We start from the raw sequence: 19,621 nt of genomic DNA, 5'->3' as shown, positions 1-19,621 counted from the left end.
TGTAAACAACCCTTCAACATTCTTTTGGCAGATCCATTGCAACTGATTAATCTACTTGCCACTTGCCTGGGTCCAACACCTACCTCCCCACCCCCAGGTCCTTTGCCTCCCCAGGTGAGAGGTGGGCCACTAATGGAGAGAGGAGACATAGCTGAAAGCTGGGCGATATCTCTACCATACAGTGTATAAAAGTTCATCGTGATTAGTATCTGCGAAACACCCTTGGGAATAGTAATCAACCCCCGCCCAAAAAAGTTTTGTGTACTACCATTTTGTTCCCATTCATGTTGGGTATAATTCTCTCTCCTGCTTCAGTCCAAGCTGCTCAAACAGGTTAACTTATATGCATTTCTCTTCTGTATTTACTGACTTCATGATTACTTCCAATTGTTCTTAATATAACAAGAAAATGACGTGTCATTGCTTTTTTGAATGTTTTAAAAGCAGTTGCTGCTGATAATACCGTGGTCTTACCCTCTTTTGTCAATCGCTCTGAGGTTTTGCTTTGTTTTTGAAATCAAGTAGTGTATAAATTTTATGAAGTAAAATAGATAAATAAAGAAGATATTTATGTGGTGTGTTGCACGAGGGATGCTGTAAACACAGCTGTGGAGATGTGGCATACAAATAAACGGATGATGAAGATGAGGATAATGTTAATGTCAAGCCCACCCCGACCGAGCCAAGGTCCGCCCTCTCGCCTCGCCTCCCTCCTCACCTCCCCTCAGCACGAAAAGGTCCGTCTGCTTGTCGGAGTTGAAGTCCCCGAAGGCGGCCAGCGTCCCGTAGGCCTGGTTCCCGAAGAGCTGGGACGTGACATTCTGCAGGGCCCAGCCGGGCCTCGCTCCCACCAGAAGGGACGAGAAGAAGAGGAGGAAGGGGGGGAACGGGAGGCCCCTCCGCGGGCGGCGGCAGCAGGGAGCCCTCATCGCGCACGGGCAGCAGCAGCAGCAGCAGCGCCAACAAACCGGGTCCTCCTCCTCCTTGCCACCGCGACCACCAACATCACTTACAGCCCCATCCGCTGAGGCGAGGAATGTCAGGAAGGTGGGGGGGGGGGAGAGAGAGAAGAACCACCGCGAAGCGAGAGGGCGGAGGGGGCGCGCCTGTCACAATCCCGACCGGCTTCCGGGTTCGCTTTACGACAGCGTCGCGCCCGCTCCCTGCTTCACGGCCCGCGCGCCCTTCAGCCCGCATGCGCCGCAGGGACGCGCTTACGGCCGGGCCGGGCAACCGCTCAACCGCCTGCCTCGGGAGTTGGGGCGGGGGAAGGGAGAGTCCGGGTCTGTGAGGCGAGCGCCAGAGCCGAGCTCCGAGGCTTCCTCTGACTGCTCGGCCGCCGCCGCCGGTCCTCCCTTCGCCATGGCGTCCGCTCTGGCCGACGTGAGCTGGAAAGTGCTGGAGCTGAGGGCCCGCTCCAAGCGTTCAGGTCTGACCTCTGCCCCCCTCGCCTGCCCTTTCGCCTCCTTAGGGGGAAGGGGAACCGCGCTTGTTGTGCCTGAGGCTGTGAGGGGGGCGGGCGGCGGGTGTCGCTTGACTGGACTGCCGCTCACCCACCCCGCTTGCCCTGGCTCCCCTCCCTGCCCCCGCTGCTTCTTCCTTTTCCTCGGCCCTTGCCTTTCTCTTTTCCTTCTCTCTCGCCTCAACTAGCCCAGCGCTCTGTTTCCAACGGCGGACATCCCAGCCAGATATCTATTGGACAGGAACCTCACCAAGCAGGGAGGCAGAGGCAGAGCACCTGCCCTCAGGGCTTGGCATTTGCAGCTATACTACCCCTGAATGTGGAGGTTCCGTGCCTAAGAAGATGCCCAGCGCTGAGACAAACCCTCTTGGCTCAGTGTTGCTACTCTAGTGGTGGGGAACTTGCGCCCCACGACATGTTGCTGGGTTGCAACAGCCATAGTTTTCGGCTAGGCCCGGGGCGGGGGGCGGGTGGAGAGGGTTGGAAGCTGATAGGTGTTTGTAACCCAGCAACATCCGAGGGCCACAGGTTCCTCGCTCCTGGACTGCTCTGACCCGCAGCAGATTTCCAGGGTTTTAGGCAGGAGTCTTTTCTAGTCTTCGCTGGAGTTGGTAGGGATTGAATCAGGAACACCTGCCTGAAAAAGAGGTGCTCCGCCACTGAAAGAAGGATGAAGGCCTTTCTCCTAAAGTAAAAGGGACCTGCTGAATCAGGTGAAGGTCACTGTCCAGTTTAATGCACCGTTTAATCTGCTGCATGCTTACTCAAAAGTAAGTCATGTTAAGATCTCACGTAACTCAGTGGTACATACTTATCTGAGTCAATGTGCTCAGCATGGTTGCCATCTTACGCACTTTGTTTTCTGGAAGCATGCTGTAAGGGACACAGTCTTGTCCTAAGAAGCCCACAAGCAGGCCATGAAGGAAACAGCCCTCCTTTTCTCTTCCCACCTGAATGATATCTAGTAGTCCCCTGAGTTGGCTGTTATGGTCAATGACTGTTGATTAAACTCATTCTCCATAGCTTTGTCTAATCTCACTTTAAGTCTTCTAAGACAGGGGCTATCACATCTTGTGGCAGTTAATATCTGCCTGTTCTGAACTGTAGTATTATAAGAGGAGAAAAACTTTACTTTGCTCACTTCCTCCACAATGTGCATGTTTTTACAAACCTCTGACGGCTTGGCTAAAACAACAACACCACAGATGTTTTAGCCTCTTCCTCATGAGAGAGGTGCCCTTAGTTTTTACAGCATGGAGATAAAACATTATCTCCCAGTAACGTTGCACATTTAAGCAATGGCTAAAGACAAAAGGACGCGGGTGGCACTGTGGTCTAAACCACAGAGCCTAGGGCTTGCCGATTGGGAGGTCTGCGGCTCGAATCCCCACAATGGGGTGAGCTCCTGTTGCTCGGTCTCTGCTCCTGCCAACCTAGCAGTTTGAAAGCACGTCAAAGTGCAAGTAGATAAATAGGTACCACTCTGGTGGGAAGGTAAACGGCATTTCCGTGTGCTTCTCGTTTGCCAGAAGCGGCTTAGTCATGCTGGCCACATGACCCGGAAGCTGTATGCTGGCTTCCTTGGCCAATAAAGTGAGATGAGCGCCTGCAACCCCAGAGTTGTCCGCGACTGGACCTAGTGGTCAGGGGTCCCTTTACCTTTAAAGACAAAAGGTGACAACCTCCCTCTCCCTTGTTTTTTAAGGACAGGGTCTTGTACAAGAGCTTCAAGCTAAGTAGAAGTGCATCAGATGTGGCTTTCCCTCATCATCACATGCAGTGACATGGGGATGAGCTAATGGGGAAAAGCATCACAGTTTTATCTCTTCTGTCACATAGATGCTGAAGACACAGAAACTCTGGCACAGCAGAATTTAGAAGTCCTAGACTCTTCAACTTTTTCTCTTCTTCCCCTGCATAACTGAAGGCAGAGGTTGAAGCATCTCTCTCTACCCACCCCACTTTTCTTTACCTTCAGAGTTGTCCTTTCTTTGTCACCCTCATAATATGGTTTTCCCTGTGTTCTCCCCCCTCCCAATGATTTGGCCTCTCAACTTTTCCAGCACCCTCAAATCCTCCTCCTTCCTCTTCCCTTCACTACATGCTCGTTTCCCACTGTTCTCACTTTCCCTGGTCCATCAACAACCTTTCCCTGCCTCAGCTTGTAGCTATTTTTGTCTTGCTTGTTCCATCTGGCAGCTTTGCAAGTCACTTGAAAAGGCGGCAGCAGCTCTGGCTGACACTGAAGATGCAAACTCTGCTGTTGCCTGTTTATATTTCTCCCTGTGGCTCTGTTATAAATATCACTAATAAAAGTCTTAAGAGAAAGTTTAGCAGAGGCATGTGTTGGGTCTCAGTAACTTGCATAATTTCTTGCATGTGTTCAGCTGCATCTTGCCTTATTTCTGTGCAAGTTTCTCAACTTTATGGGAACACATCAAAGTCTTGTATCAAATGTGTAGTTCCCTTGAGAAGAGAAAACTTAGTTTTCTACCACCAACCACTCATGCCCATTGCTTTGTAGTACTGATGATCCCTACAAATAAATTTGGCCAGTAAATGACTATCATTTGGGCTTGATGTTTGAAATTCACTTAATCCAGTGATGAGTGACTTTGCTACTTATTTCATTTAATTAGATAGTTAAATTTCAAATCACTTCCAGGGCCATGCACTTCCAGAACAAAGTCCTGTTGAGCACATTGTAAATAAGTAGCCTACTACACACATCATTGTGTTTGACAAGCTAATAAACATTAATGTGTTCTTAAATTACTATTACCTTGAACAATTACTATGGTTCCCTTGATTTGCTTGTTCCATTACAACACACTTCAGAACATGACTTTTAAATTATTTACCTGACAAATAGTATAGAATAGGCTATAGTGACTCTACAAATGATAGTTTAAAATTCAGGGCTAAAGCAAAAGTAAATAAGGTAGATACCCTTTCTTTCCCCTCACATTTTGTATTTGACCTATGAAGTTTTGTTTGAATCCTAAGGCTGGCTGGCCCAAACTGCAGTAAGAAAATATCACAGAGAGCACACGTTTTCTACAATACATACGCTAACCTAACTTTCATACGGCAGTATACATGCTTATGGATATATGTTTTCATTGCCAAATCTGACCAGGTGTAAATTGATCTATAACCAATGACTTGCACCCCAGACTTAACCTTACATGACACTGTATGTGTAATTTCCACTGAAAGTATTATATGCCCACCAGCTAATCAGAGGTGTTCACCATTTCAGTACAAGATATCCACATTCAGAGTTGGGAAGCTTTTGACTGCTAAGAAATTATGCTCTGGCATGAATTTAAAACATTTTCTAGGCCTTTTCAAAAGTGTTTCAGCATTCCATCTTTTGAGCTGAATTTGTTTCCCAGTCTGCCTTAAAGGAGTGTTGCCAAATCAAGTATAAACTTAAGCTGTAAAAACTGCAAACATGTTTTGATTTGGATTTATTTGATTATAAATAGAAGTTTGTGATTATTTAATTGTATTGTGTGCAAGGAAGAAAACTGCTGGGAACTTTAAAACAGATCATTTAAATTATTCTAATAGGTGTCCTGAAAACATCACTGAGGTCAAAAAGTATTTATATAGGCACAGTCATTTATGCACAAGAATACCTGGCAGTACATTGATATTGTGTTAAAATGTTGCAAACCTTTTGACCATTACTGACTCAGTATATGACAAGTGAAAACTTACCTTTTCTTTGGATTGGGGCCCACATTTTTCTATAGTACTTTAAAAAAAATGCCATAAGTATGGCAAAAAGTTATTTTGACCAGCATAATACATAGATGGTACACAGTACGTTTTTAAAAATACATTTTTTACCAAATAGTTTATCAACCAAAAATAGCTGACATATTAAAATATGTGGTAATAAATATGAAAAGTGTAGTCAAAAAATTATAGAATTGTAGAGTTGGAAGGGAACTCAAAGCTCATCTAGTCCAACCCCCTGCAATGCAGGAATCTCAACTAGATCATATATGACAGACAGATCATACATCCAACCTCTGCTTAAACACCTTCATGGGAGTCTGCTCTACTATCGAACAGCTCTTACTGTCAGAAAGTTCTGCTAGATCAGTGTTTCTCAACCTGTGGGTCCCCAAATGTTGTTGGACTACAACTCCCATCATTCCTAGCCAGCATGACCAGTGGTGAGGGATGATGGGAGTTGTAGTCCAACAACATCTGGGGACCCACAGGTTGAGACAGATCATACATCCAACCTTTTCTTAAAAGGAAGGCGAGTTCACCACCTTTCGTGGGAGTCTGCTCCAATATCGAACAGCTCTTACTGTCAGAAATTTCTTCTGTTTAGTCTTAGAATCATAAAATTTTAGGGTTGGAAGGGACCCTGAGGATCATCTAGTCCAACCCCTGCAATGCAAGAATAGGCAGCTGTCCTATATGGGGATCAAAGCTGCAACAGTCTAATCAACTGAGCTATGCAAGTCAGAATCTCCTTTCTTGTAACTTGAAGCCATTGGTTCGGGTCCTAGCCTCCAGAGCAGCAGAAAACAAGCTTGTTCCATCCTCCATGTGACAGCCCTTTAGATATTTGAAGATGGTTGTCATACTTCCTCTCATCATCAGAAGTGTTTTTTATCTTCTTCAAGATACTGTTACTGATACTGTTACTGGAAACAGTGCTGCAGGCAGTGGTTTTTTTTTAGGCCTTACAGAGTTAGACTGATCAAATAATTTTTGAGGCCTTATAGACTGACAAAATAATTTTATTTATCCATATTATGCAGCTGTGTATCACTTGGCCCCCGGGCCCTTCAATCCTGGCAAAACTGGATGAATGAACAAGCAGTATAGTTGAGAGTGATCCAGTAGTTGGTGAGGTTCTCAGAGACATGGAGCCTATGGCCAATGGGGGAACAGGATCATAAGCTTCCTTACTGCCAGATATGCATACTTCTTGTATTTGAGCCTGAATAGTTGATCTCTACAATTTTGGGTGCTGCTGAATGTGGTTATTTCTAGGATTAAATACGTATTCTTGCAGCACAGCACCCTCAGTGTATGATGTAGGCCCAAGAAACATATTAATACCATGTCATTGAGATTGTTGTGTACGTGCCTTGCTAAAATTCATCTTGGGTCAAATTTTGGCACATAACCACAAGTCTAGTTATTAGAGCTGCTTCTGCTAGCCACTGTGTGCTAAGGTGATCATGGGAGTAGACCCAAGTTTAACTAAATGAAATTTTGAGTATGCCCCTCTTCAATGTAGATAATTTAATTAAACAATTTAAAAAAATAGAAACCGGCCCTGTTCAGGTGTTCTACAGAAGTGTTAGGCCAACATGTGATAGAAGAGAGTGAGGACAAGTGTGCTAGATCTGCTCTGTATCCCTCCACAAATTGGAATGCTAATTTCTGAAGCAGGGAGCTTTCTCTATTCATGTAGGTTCCTGCACAATGAAGAACACTGATTTTCAGGGTTCTAAATTTCTCAGAAATCAGACACTGGTAGAGTACACTCCCTGTTTAAGAAGTTATCCCTACAACATTTGGAGAGCAAAGGGAGTTGGGGCTAACTTGCTTGTCCTTGCTTCTCCCTGCGTGTTGATTTAACCAAGACACTCTTCTGCAATGTAAGAATATGTAAACTGTGTTGTGTAGAACCCTTTATCAGACATAATAGAAAGGAGGTTGCTACCATAGATACTACAAATCCAAAACAAAGACATTATGTAATAGAGACAGTGCTATCTACAAATACTGGAGTTAATCTGTGTCCTTCATATGCTAGTATCTGGCCTGATGAAGAATTGTGCTTAATTAAAACCTTTGTTTACACAGAAGGATGCAATAAAAGTTGCAACGTATACAGTCCTGATACTGTAGAATCAATTGCTTCCCAAATTGTCACCCACATTTTCCAAATTCATACAGAACAGACACATTCCTTTATATTTTTCTGTATCCAAGAAACAGAGGAATTGCCAGTGTTTATATTTATGATTTTTCTTGTATTCCTTTTAGCACTAATTTCCCCAAAAGTGAGTTGGGAACAGTCACCAGGTTGCTGAAACCTTGTTGAATTTTAAGTAGGATATTATAAATGAATGTGTTATGTCTAAAATAGGGTTGACATAACCCTATGCCGAAATCATCAGATGAAATTGAGCCAGTACAGAAACGTACTGAACAAATTTGAAATCTGTTGTTGGGTACGTTAATGAAAAGCTTCAAAACTCTATAAAAGCAATATTGTATTGAAAAATGTGTGTAATTGCATACTATTTTGGTTTAGAACAATTATATGTTTCATTAAGCAAAGAATAAATGCATTTCGTTCGGACCTGGAATTTATTTCAACTTAGTGGAGGATTTCCCCCTCTCTTTGTTGTAAATATCCAATATTATCTGGCATAATAAGATATGTTAATGTCAAATAACATTCTTGTTATAGAACAGTAGGCTGACATTATGTAAAAGTAGGTAATGGTACTTCAACCAGCGAGATTTATTGAAAATTATGATATAGGAAAATCAAGTTTTGCAGTAGAGGGAAAACATAATGAAGGGGTACAGTTAGGGTTACCCCAGAAAGCCCTAAAAACTGTTTGTGAATTCCCCCCCCCCCCAGCCAGGCCTCGGAGTACGCATTTTAAAAACTGCATCTCCTCTAAGACAAAAAGCATGAGCTAAGCAGTCCTCTCTGTAACAAAAACGCTGTAACAAACTCAGAGCTGAGAACAGTAAAGCTTTCGCTTCCCAGATCCAAGATAACCTTGTCCTGGTACATTGATTTGCAACATACTTCCGGGAACAGAGTCAGAGAACGAAAAGCAACATTTCTATGTAAGAATCTGTGAAGGGGGAGAGGAAAAAAGGGGTTTGAAAAAAAGGATAAAACCTGCTTGTAAAATGTTTTCGGTGCGGCCTGTCTTTTGTGAACTGAATCACACAGGTGCCTTCTGCCCCCCCGGATGGCAGAATAAAACGCTCTTTCTCTGGATTAACCCCCTGGTGTTGTTTGGCTCCTTTTGTCTCTGCTCGGGTGCAACAATTATTCCGACCCATGGATTAATAAGGCTACATATTTCTGGTGCATTGGCCGGGAATAATACGTTCCCCGAGATCGAGGGACGAAGAGGTCCAGGGCGTCACTGCAAGGCGAGCAGCTCGGGATACCGGGTCAACAGTTCCAGTGCACATCCTGCCAACTTCGTGGGAGGGACTGGCCACCCGTTCCTGAGTGGACACGCGACAAAGTGACGGAGAGAAAGAGCAACGGCCGTGCAGAAAGAAGGTACCTCGAGAAAAAAGGTAAGCTCCACAGGGTATAGGTGGGAGCAAGCTCCACAAGGATAGGTGCGAGCAAAAAGAGAGCCTGATCAGCTCCGCCAGCAGGGTAGAAGAAGTGCCACTGGTTTTGGTGTTGCCCAGAAAAAGCAGCAAAGGGTGCTGCTGGGCCCCGGTCGAAGTCTAAGCGCTGCCGGTTATGGTTGGTTATTGGTTTTGTGCCCAGAAAAAGCAGTAAAGGGTACTGCTGGGCCCCGGTCGAAGTCTAAGCGCTGCCGGTTGTGGTTGGTTTTGTGCCCAGAAGAAGCAGTGAGGGGTGCTCTTGGGCCCCGGTCGAAGTTGTGAAGCACTGCCGGTTGTGGTTGTGGGTTTTTTTGGGGGGAAAGGGATTGGGGGAGGTGCATGGGTTTTGTTTTTGTTTGTTTTTTTTGATTTTTTCTGAATGTGCGTGTGGGGACACTCCAGTGAATGTTTTGAGTGTGTGAGACGTTGACAGCAACGTCTGGCCTGTGACTGAGTGAAAAAAAAAAAAAAAATAACGTTAGGAGGGCTGAGTGTCCCAGTGTCCCCAGGATCCCAGAGTCATGGGAAATAAAAGCAGTAAAACAATTCTTGAGACACCACTACAGAGCTTTCTGGAAAACTGGAAAAGTGCCATGAAAGCAGAAGAGTGGGGATGTAAACTCAAAAAAAGCAGACTCCAACATTTATGTGAAGTTGACTGGCCTTTGTATTTACCAGAATGGCCTCCTGGAGGATCCTTTGATCCAAACTTGGTCAACATTTTATGGAGTAACATTTTCAAGGCTCACACAGATCAGATTCCCTATATTTCTATCTGGAAAGCCAATGTGGATCAAAATCCCTCATGGCTTCGGACAAATAGAATTGTGACTGCCCAAGTGAAACTGTGTTCAGTACAATTACAAGTTAAAAAGCCACCAGTTTTGCCAGTCCTAGAAGAGGAGATAATTACCCCACCACCACCATATGCAGCCACTGCGCCAAGGCAACCAAATCTGGGAGCAAATAGGGCTGCTTCTCCGCCCACTGCCCAGACTGAGGACCCAAATGAGAAGATTCCCCCCTCTGCCCCTCCCCAACCCCTTTGTGATGCAAGCAAGGAAGGTGAAGAGAAAGGTGATGATGATAGTGATGATGATGATGACTTCAGAAAAACTCTAGATAAAGAGATAAGATGGACTAGTAAGCAGTTTGACAGAGTGTTCCAGTATGTAGAACCGTTTAAAACAGAACTGGATGTGGCCCCCTGGGTTCTAGAAGCAGCCCAGTGCCAGGATGAGAATTGGAGAAAAAAGCAAAAGGTTTTGAGAACAGCGTGGGACAGGGCAACAAAACATGTAGAGACACTTAAATCGAAGGCTTTGTCCAAACCCACTGTGGTGGCCCCTCTTAGGCAAGTGTATGATCCTTTGGAACAGCCAAATGATCGGGGTGTTCGACCCCCAAGGACCTTTACCATTCAGCATGTCCCTTTTACAAGCTCCGATATTTGCAATTGGAAAAATCAAAATCCTTCTTTTGAGGAAAATCCTGCAAAAATAATTAGACTTTTTGAAGGTGTGTTCAAAACCTATATGCCTACTTATGATGATGTAAGCCAGCTTTTGGACACAATTCTGACCACTGAGGAGGTCCGCAAGGTAAATGCCTGTGCCAGGGAGCAGCTCAAGGCAGCAAATAATACTGACGCTGCAATTGAGGTCTCTTACCCCAGAAGGACCCCCCCCTTGGGATTACAATACTACAGAGGGAAGGGCGGCCTTAGAGACTTATCACAGAAATGTTTTAGAAGGCATGAGACGGGCAGCGAAAAGGCCTACAAATATGGCGAAATTCTCAAAAATGATTTCTTCTCATCTCTGTTCTTGCTAAAAGACTGATGCAGCTAGAAGCGAGTGAACTAATTGTTTCTAACATTCATTCATGCAAGTAACAGGACATCAGCTTTTTTTTTTCTTGTGCCAGGCGCTTGGAGGTAGCTTCAGAGCGTTATCTCTTGGCTCCTATTCCAAGAAGGACACTGCTGCATTCAGCCAGCTAACCCTGAACCTCACACTTTCTGGATTTACAGTTCAGCCACATAAACCCAGAAGGCCAAGAGTTACCCACCCCCCTGCCCCAAAGTACTAACCTGGAAAAGTGACTTTCTTAAAAAGCAAGTGAATGCTTTCTGTGAACTTTGTCAAGTTTTTCTTTTTAAGGTGCAATTTTACTCTGAAAGGAGCTGCGGCATAGGAATTGAGACTTTGAGGAATTTGAAACTTTGCCAGAAGCAAGGAGCACATTGTTCTTTCTACAGACACTGGCAAATGAACTGAAATTTGCAACATGGCTTAGAGTTCTGAAACTTAGAGCACACAAATAAGACTTTTGAAAAATTTCGGCTGGCAAACTTAACCCAAGGAACAGAACTGTTAACCCCTTGCAAAGTTTCTTGCCATGCTGTCCCCTTTGAGTTAATATACCTTATGTGCAAATGTTATCTATCAATTTGTTCTGTGCAATCGCTGCCGTCTTTGTTATCTCTTCTCTTAACAGGTGGACTTTTGCCAGGATACCCCTGCATCCCTATGAACCAGGTGATGAGGACCCAGACGCCCAGACATCGCTCCAGCATTGTTGAAAGGGACCCAAGATGCCCAACATCCACCAGACGACCCGACGCCCACCAGACTACAGCCCTGCTAAACGTCACTCCTGGACGCTGGCGTTTTGCACGGCTCAAGAATCCAGCATGGATTGAAAGAGGACATTTTCACATTTTCTTTTTTTTCCTTTTGCATAACTGAACTTTATTGAAGGTACCTGGGCCTGGTTTGCTTTATGCCACCCCTGCAGAGGAGGGTGTCTAGTGGGTCTTTTCTTTCAGCGTAATTACACCCCAGCCCACTCTCTAGCACTTACCTGAGCCCCTCCCCGTGCATATAATGGCTCAAATACGACTGTGGGTCCCCGTGCTGGTATTTCTGCTGCCTTTGACCTTTGAAATGCCAATACCACTCACAGTGACCAGACAACTGCTGCAATCGTGGGGGGGCCCACCACACATATAATAAGTGGATTCAGGTTGCTGAGATGGTTGCGTTCTCTGCAAATCGGACCAATTGTGCCATCTGCACTCTGGCCCCTGTAGATGCTCTCGGAGGAATGCCACTCCTCCCTGTGCCTTGGAATGAATCCTTGGTTACAACTCCACTTGTTGCCTTCCAGCCTCTGGGCAACCATTCTTCTTTATGGAATCATTCCGGCCCTTTCCAGGTTCACAGGATCACTGGCTGCCTTTGTGTCAACAAATCAAATGACGCAAGTGACGCTCAGACCTATGTGGGCACTTCCCACTGTGATCGTTCCTTCCCAGCCCCAACTAACATGCCTGAGTCCGAGACAGGAACCTTTTCTGGTTCCAATTTGACTGCATGCCTGGCCCGCTTGCTGAGAGGCACCATATCTGCCCATGGTCAGGACGTTTACTGGGTGTGTGGCAGGAAGGCCTATCATGCCCTCCCAAGAGGATGGTATGGGGTCTGTTTTCCAGCCTACTTAATACCCCCCATGTGGATTCCTGACCAGATACCCTCTGCACCCCCTAGAAGGAGGCGTTCAGCTGACCTGGCAACACTTGCAGGTGGCAGCTCCCAGGATTGGGGCAAAAATCAGTGGCCTCCGGAAAGGATATTGGCCCATTATGCTCCAGCCTCATGGAATCGGGGAGAGAAAATCTCTGGGGCAAGGGGACCGATCTATAACTTGAACCGCATAATCAGACTCCAGGCAGTGGTAGAGATTGTTGCTAACACGATAGCCACGGCCCTTAGGCTAATTGCCACGCAATTGGATGAGACACGCAATGCGTTTCTCTCAGTCCGATTAGCGTTGGACTTTCTCCTGGTGCAACATGGCGGCTTTTGTGCAGCGTTAAATCTCACAGGTGGGGCCTGTTGCTTTAACATCTCTGATCATGGTGAGGCCATTCGCAATTTGGCAGCAGGACTTGAAACAGTGGCCCATATTCCTACCCAAACCTGGGAGGGATGGGACATGTCATGGCTTGACTGGTTGCCAAACCTAGGATTGGTAAAAGGCCTGTTTTTGCTGCTGCTTGGCCCACTTTTCATTTTGCTAATTTTTTGCTTTTCTGTACCTTGCTTGCTGCAATGCTTGCATACAATGACACGCAATATGATTTCTCGCATGCTTCGCCCCCAGATTATAGCTCTGACCCGAGAATATCAGCCTGTGCCTTCCTGGGACGAGCCCTTTTAAGAAAAGGGCTGTCCAAAATTGAGAGGTATGGAATGAAGGGGTACAGTTAGGGTTACCCCAGAAAGCCCTAAAAACTGTTTGTGAATTCCCCCCCCCCCCAGCCAGGCCTCGGAGTACGCATTTTAAAAACTGCATCTCCTCTAAGACAAAAAGCATGAGCTAAGCAGTCCTCTCTGTAACAAAAACGCTGTAACAAACTCAGAGCTGAGAACAGTAAAGCTTTCGCTTCCCAGATCCAAGATAACCTTGTCCTGGTACATTGATTTGCAACATACTTCCGGGAACAGAGTCAGAGAACGAAAAGCAACATTTCTATGTAAGAATCTGTGAAGGGGGAGAGGAAAAAAGGGGTTTGAAAAAAAGGATAAAACCTGCTTGTAAAATGTTTTCGGTGCGGCCTGTCTTTTGTGAACTGAATCACACAGGTGCCTTCTGCCCCCCCGGATGGCAGAATAAAACGCTCTTTCTCTGGATTAACCCCCTGGTGTTGTTTGGCTCCTTTTGTCTCTGCTCGGGTGCAACAATTATTCCGACCCATGGATTAATAAGGCTACAATAAAATATAATGAATCTAATTATCCTCTTTATTGTATGCTGCATCATGTTAATAACTCTGCTAACACTGCTTTTGCTTAATTCAAAGCTGATTGCCTCTAACCCTCACTAAATATTTTCAAAAATTGCTGTAGCTTAGCCTGAGACGGTTGTGATTAGCTGCAGAGCTTGAAATGGCCACTTTGGATGCTGACAGAACCACCTCTGCCCGTGTATTCTCATGGTCTGGTAAGTGTGCTGACCTCTTACAGGTCACTTGTTTTTGTTTTTGAGGCTTGTGTGTGTTACTGCTTGTTAATGCACTTTTGAATTATTAGCATAAGAAGAGCTATAATGTGTGCTATTGAGGGCTGTGGGTGAGCTTCTTTGTGCTGGCCCCTTGCCTTTTGGAATGAACTTTCCCCTGAGGTGCATCTTGGGTGCGGACATGCCTCATCTTCCTGGCTTTTGGGAAAGGGTGAGGTATCCTAGGCATCTGAATTTCTGTTTTTGCTGGTGGTCATATTGGTACAATAATTTAATTTTATACTATGTCTTGCATAGTTTTAATTTTAATGTTTTTGGTTTGGGCTGCATATATTTCCACCCTTGATCCTTTTGGTGAAGTATGTATTATAATTTTTTTATTCAGTCTGTCAATAATAAACATTGTGCCTGTCAATTTTGAAGCAATTTTGAGCTGTCTTTTGTACTGACAGGCGGGGTTGGCCTATCCATGAGGTGGGATGAAGCAGCTGCCACAGGTGGTGGAAGCCCTCACATTGGCTCCACTGTGGGTGCCCAAACTGCCCCCTGTTTATGCTGCTGGCAGAGAAGCAGCAGAGGCAGTGTGGCATGGTGTTGGTGCTGGCAGCGACAGCAGAGTGGGGGGCACCTCTCATTTCGCCTCATGCGGCAAAAAGGGGCGTGCTGTGCCTGTCACAGCAATTAATGGTCAAAGTGGTTTTAGTATCACCTACCTCACTCCACAGTCAAGAGCCACATGCCCATGATTCCCCTTTCTTCCCATTACTGGGTGCTCCAGGCTTTCAGTTTCTTGTTGGGAGCTATTGCTACTGACTGTTTATGGCTGCTCTGGTAGATATCGCACAATTGCTTGTCAATGTGAGATTTGCCAGGGTTTGGCAAATGTAGGAATTTGTGGATCTTGCCCTGTGTGTCTGATCAGATTTGTAAACTTCTTGCAAAAAGAGACTGTCAGTGAATATATAGAAGTATCAAGCTACATTTAAAATAAGGATTTCAGAAATAAGGATGCTTTACTCCTTTCGGCACGCTGAATAATTTCCCCCTTTCAAAGAGAGAGAAATATGATTATTGCTATTGCATTCTTAGCCATAATAATCTGAAGCAGCAAGAGCACAAAGTGTTCTGTTCACTTCAGTGGCTACCATCAAGACAGATGCATCTGGGGGGTGTAGGGCTATCAACTACAGAGGTTTGTGCACGGTATGCAAGTTCTTACAGCATTGCTGGAGGTTTTTGAAAAGCTTTAGGTAAAAAAGTCCAAATACATTAATGTTCATTTTTATAGCACAGACACATTGCACTAGCAGGACAAGTTCTCAATCACCTGTGAAGCAAAACCACATGATCAGTAATATAACAATGTTTCTTCTTTTGTGCTCATATGCATTGCCACAAGTGGTAATGATGCTTAAGATCATGAGACGAGCCCTGTGGATAAGACCAGAGATCCTTTCAGTCCAGTATCCTGTTTCCCACAATGGCCAACACGATGCCTATGGGAAACCCTCAAGCAGGGCATGAGAAAAATAGCCTCCCTCTTGCCTTTGCTCTTCAGCTGCTGGTATTCAGTGACATACCACCTATGAATTTTGAGGTTCCATCATGGCAAACAGCCAGTGATAAACCTATTTTCCACAAATCTCCATCAAAGCTTGTGACAGGGAATTTCATAATAAAGTTCTGTGTTATGTGAAGAAGTACTTTCTTTTGTGGCCTGTGTCTCCTGCTAAGTTGTTCCATTGGATGACCCAGAGATGTGGTGTTACGAGAAGGAGGAAAACTTCTGTCTGGCCATTTTCTGCGTAATAACATAGGAAACGGCCATATGCTAAGTCATACCATTGGTCCATCTAGCTCAGTACTGTCAGCACTGACTGGCAGTGGCTCTCCAGTATCACAGACAAGATTCTTTTCTAGCCCCACCTTGGGGATGCTGGGGATTGAACCTGGCATCTTCTGCATGCAAAACAGTTGCTCTGCTACTGAGCTATGGTCCTTTCCCCATGCATAATTTTATAAATCTCACTAATGTGTCCTAGTTGCCTTTATTTCTAAACTAAAAAGTCCTGGTAGTTGTAGCCTTTCGTCATAAGCTTTATTAAGTTTGTTCTATGAGGCTAGTACAAAATTGCAAAATTAGCAGTGTAATTTTAGACTGTAATTGGAATTACTGTGAGCCTTGTGATGAAATCATTCATTAGCTGAAATGCTTGGGTCACAGTTCTAGACTGTAAATTGAATTTTGCATAACATACAAGACAGTAGGGCTCATTTGCAGTTGTAGCCTATACCCACGCAACAGTTGACCGCTCAGCTTTAGCTAATAAGTAAACCAGTCATTTAGGCAATATACAGTAATATCCTTAGGTAGTCATGTGTGGATGAATTTGCCCAGACATGTAACTATGGGAGGATAACATGCCTTGTCAGGGAATAATGAAGGATTTTACATTATGTTGTCAGAATAGCATGAAAAATGGAGAGTTATAAACTGCAATTTCAGTTGTTTGGTGAATTCCAGTTTGTTAACATAGCATGTTACCTTTAACAATAACAGGAAATGTTTAAAACTGTGAATACATTTTTAGAGCAATCCAAACCACAAACCACCATACTGGAGGGATTTGGATGGGGCAGAGGTGTCTCTCTGTCTGACTATTGCTAACCATGCTGGCTTCTGTTGTTATGGAAGATCTTCCATTGACAGAAAACCCCATCAATGAGGAATGCCCCAATGTGCCTGGCTAACGTGTGGGTGGGTAGAAGCTGGCAGAAACCCTGGAAGATCCTGTGGCGACCCTGCTGCCAGCATGTGATGATAATTGACCCAATCTGAACCTGAGACTGATGCAGCAAAGGGGCCTTTTATTCCTTCTGGTCTATCTTTTGCCCTGGCTGGTCCAAGTCCTGGGGCTGTGGATGTAATGCTGATGGTGCCATTTCAATGAACCCTGCTGTTGTTGGCCAGATGTTAGGATAGCAGCCTTAGTTTAGTAGCAGGTGATTTTTATCCTCAGTCTTTGATGGCAGACACTGAGGAAAATATGGTTGCAATTTGACATAATGCTGTGCAGTCACTGTGTGCTGTTGCACAAACCAGCCATTCACAGCTCCAGCTGTTGATGTGCACATTTGAAATAATAATACTGACCTACCTTACAGGATATTTTGCAATGATTACAACATTATATATGTGAAGTGCTTTAAACAAGCTATATGTGCTATATACATACTAAGTATGTGATCTAGTTTTGGGTCTGCTTTTAGGTTTAAATCAGGGCCAGTCATTTGATGTAGCTTATCACTTTTGTGTTAAATTATTCAGCTATAATCTTGATAGGTTTTAGGGACAGGCTTGAAATGTTGACAGTTCCTGCTTTAAAGTGTCAAATGAGGTGTACTTGCTGCAACTAGTTACAGTTTTTAGTTGTGACTACAGAGGGACATAAGATCTGTCCATGTAACAACAACAAAATCTATAAACCAAATAACAATCTACAATGGGTGATATTCAATTAAGTCATATTTAGAGTAGACAATTAAATCAATGTACTCATCATTTAGGTCAGTTGATTTCAGTGGGTCTACTCTTCAGTGTTACTTAGTTGGATAACACCCAATGTGAACGCTTTCCTGTTTTAGCAGCAACATCCTAAAATAAGCCAGGTACATAAAGGTGGCTCTTCCAGTAGTTTTTAGGATATTGTAAGACCACCACAGCTTCAGTCATACACATTTGAGTGTCTGACAGGGGTGAGAAATTTCTAACTTTTTCATATTGCTTCGGGAAAACGTAAAATGCCTTATGAGAAAAGAGAGCTGTCTTTTCTACACAGTTCTTTGTCCTTTAATATGGATATTACTCATTCTGATCTGTTAATGACCTTACTCTACTGCAGAATTTGCTTTCTTAATCTGTGTCATGTCCCTGCTGGAACAAGGACACCAGCTTTGACCTCACATAGGCAGTGAGATGTTATGTCCCACTACAGCAACTCATAAGATCAGACCATAAACTTGTAAGGTATTACTATAGTTATATGCTACCTTCTGTTGAAGCTGTTGTCACACAAAGGTTTGGTCCATCCCACCAACTTCTGCCCACCTTTTTTGTGGGACAGCTTGGCACCGGCACTAGGCACATCAAGGTCATTTGGCATTAGGTTCATCTACCAACAAAGCATAGGATTAGGTTTAACTGTCAAAGTCGCTTTTCTAATGTTTGTTTCTAGAGTGCTTTGTTGCCTCCTGTTGTCCAAGCAGAAATTGCAGCAGATAGTCTGAAAAGACAATGTGAAGTGCCCTTGTGTAGCATGGAGCTGTAAATAATGACCATTCAGCAATATTGATGCTACATAAATGGCTTGGGCTATACAGAGACTGAGCAATGAATATTGTGTTGTGCATTAATGGTTGCCCAGTAAAATACAGAGCCTCCCAAGTCAATGCCTAAATGCTTTCTAATGTAAAATAATCTTTCTTGGATGTGGCAGCTACTAATCCAGGGCAGTTTCATCTTGCTGTAAAGTGGAGCTGTGTTTCTAAAACATTGTTATTTTGGCAAACTTGCTGTCGGTTAAATGAGAAAATAAGCACAGCACCCTATCAAGAATATAATTCTCTGCTTATCTTAATGTTTGCTAATTTGTGAACATTTGGATATGATTTTTTTAATAAAATAGATAATAGCTTTTTCACAACAGAATATGCTTGAAAGGGGGTGGGTGGGACACATACAGTGCTTTGTAGCAAAACACTGTTTTTTTCATTATATGCCTTCCCTGGCTTATCATCAAGATAGGCTATGAAATATATTTATGCATATCTTTTCTGCTTGGTTTTGCAGTGAAACCATAATCCCGTGTTTATGACTTCCATTTGTTGCTATGGAGTAGATTGCAACACTGATTAAGCGTAATTTTAACATAGGATTTGTTAAGCAGAGAATTTAAGCTGTCTGATCACAGCAACATATTTTGTCCATTTAAAATCCTTTTGAGCAGAATGAGCTGTCTGGAAATCATGAAGCATATGAGAAATGGATTTGTGTTCTGCTGGTCAGACAAGATATAATTGTTTCTCACATTTGGTTACTTATAAAGAAACACAGGTCACTGTTAATTTGTGTACAAGTCTTAAATTCACATGGTGTTCCCATTTTACTTTTCACTTTTGAAATGGTTGCGAAGCTGGATCAATTATTCTGAAATGATCTCATTAACTTGTTTCAACCTTGGATTTGTTTACATGATCAAGGGATGAGCCTGAGCTGAGTTAACAGGATCATTAATTTTAACAGCACCTTTGGCTAGCTAACCCTGTGAATGGCAGTTGGGATGGTATTTTCAAGGCACCTATAATTCACAATTGCATGCCATAAACACAGGATTCAATCAAGCTGAAAGGATGTTCATGCATTTAAGAAACCAAACTACTAAGGGGTGTGTGATTACAGGATCCTGGAGTGCACTACATGTGTAACCACACCTCTGGGAGATTTTTGGCTGGGCTAAAAGCACCTGGTAGTCATGACTGAGCTATCTGCTATGGGCAAAAAAGAGCCATACCAAGGGCCAGACCAGAGTTATTAAGCCAAAAGTCAGAGCCAATGGAGAAAACCAGAATATAGCAGAGCCTGGTAGATGGTTGCTACTTAAGCAAAGTCCCAACCAAAACAGGAAGCCATTTTATAGTCCTTTCTGTCTAGGAGGATCCACTGGCCAGTCTGTGTGGGTTGAGCCAATCCAGAGAGTACATTATACTTCCCAAGAA

The 19,621-nt window shown here is 44.0% G+C and overlaps 3 protein-coding genes across 11 annotated transcripts in view; 2 read left to right on the top strand and 1 right to left on the bottom strand.

Moving 5' to 3' along the window:
• The window catches only part of ITFG1 (integrin alpha FG-GAP repeat containing 1), a 119,763-nt gene extending 118,640 nt beyond the window's left edge, over positions 1–1,123 (bottom strand). The window contains exon 1 of the mRNA XM_081201179.1: positions 719–1,123. Within this exon, the coding sequence (XP_081057305.1) occupies positions 719–929 (211 nt within the window). The 5' untranslated portion in view covers positions 930–1,123. The remainder of the gene's footprint in view (positions 1–718) is intronic.
• Positions 1,124–1,229: 106 nt separating this feature from the next.
• The window catches only part of PHKB (phosphorylase kinase regulatory subunit beta), a 142,534-nt gene continuing 124,142 nt past the window's right edge, over positions 1,230–19,621 (top strand). For 3 of the 9 annotated variants that reach the window (XM_081201138.1, XM_081201132.1, XM_081201133.1), the window contains exons 1-2: positions 1,269–1,429; positions 13,735–13,828. In XM_081201138.1, coding sequence (XP_081057264.1) covers positions 13,774–13,828 — 55 coding nt within the window. In that variant the 5' untranslated portion in view covers positions 1,269–1,429; positions 13,735–13,773. Of the gene's footprint in view, positions 1,430–13,727; positions 13,829–19,621 lie in introns of those variants that run through there. The other 6 variants (XM_081201139.1, XM_081201134.1, XM_081201136.1 and 3 more) reach the window with 4 other exon arrangements.
• Positions 8,052–13,522, top strand: LOC308590888 (uncharacterized protein). The gene is made up of 2 exons (XM_081201234.1): positions 8,052–8,999; positions 9,069–13,522. The coding sequence occupies exon 2, from the start codon at positions 9,343–9,345 to the stop codon at positions 10,660–10,662; it is 1,320 nt and encodes a 439-aa protein (XP_081057360.1). The 5' UTR covers positions 8,052–8,999; positions 9,069–9,342; the 3' UTR covers positions 10,663–13,522.

The sequence above is a fragment of the Podarcis bocagei genome (assembly GCF_964188305.1).
Source record: "Podarcis bocagei genome assembly, chromosome: 7".
NCBI classification, from domain to species: domain Eukaryota; kingdom Metazoa; phylum Chordata; class Lepidosauria; order Squamata; family Lacertidae; genus Podarcis; species Podarcis bocagei.
This window is presented reverse-complemented; position numbering and strand designations above follow the sequence as displayed.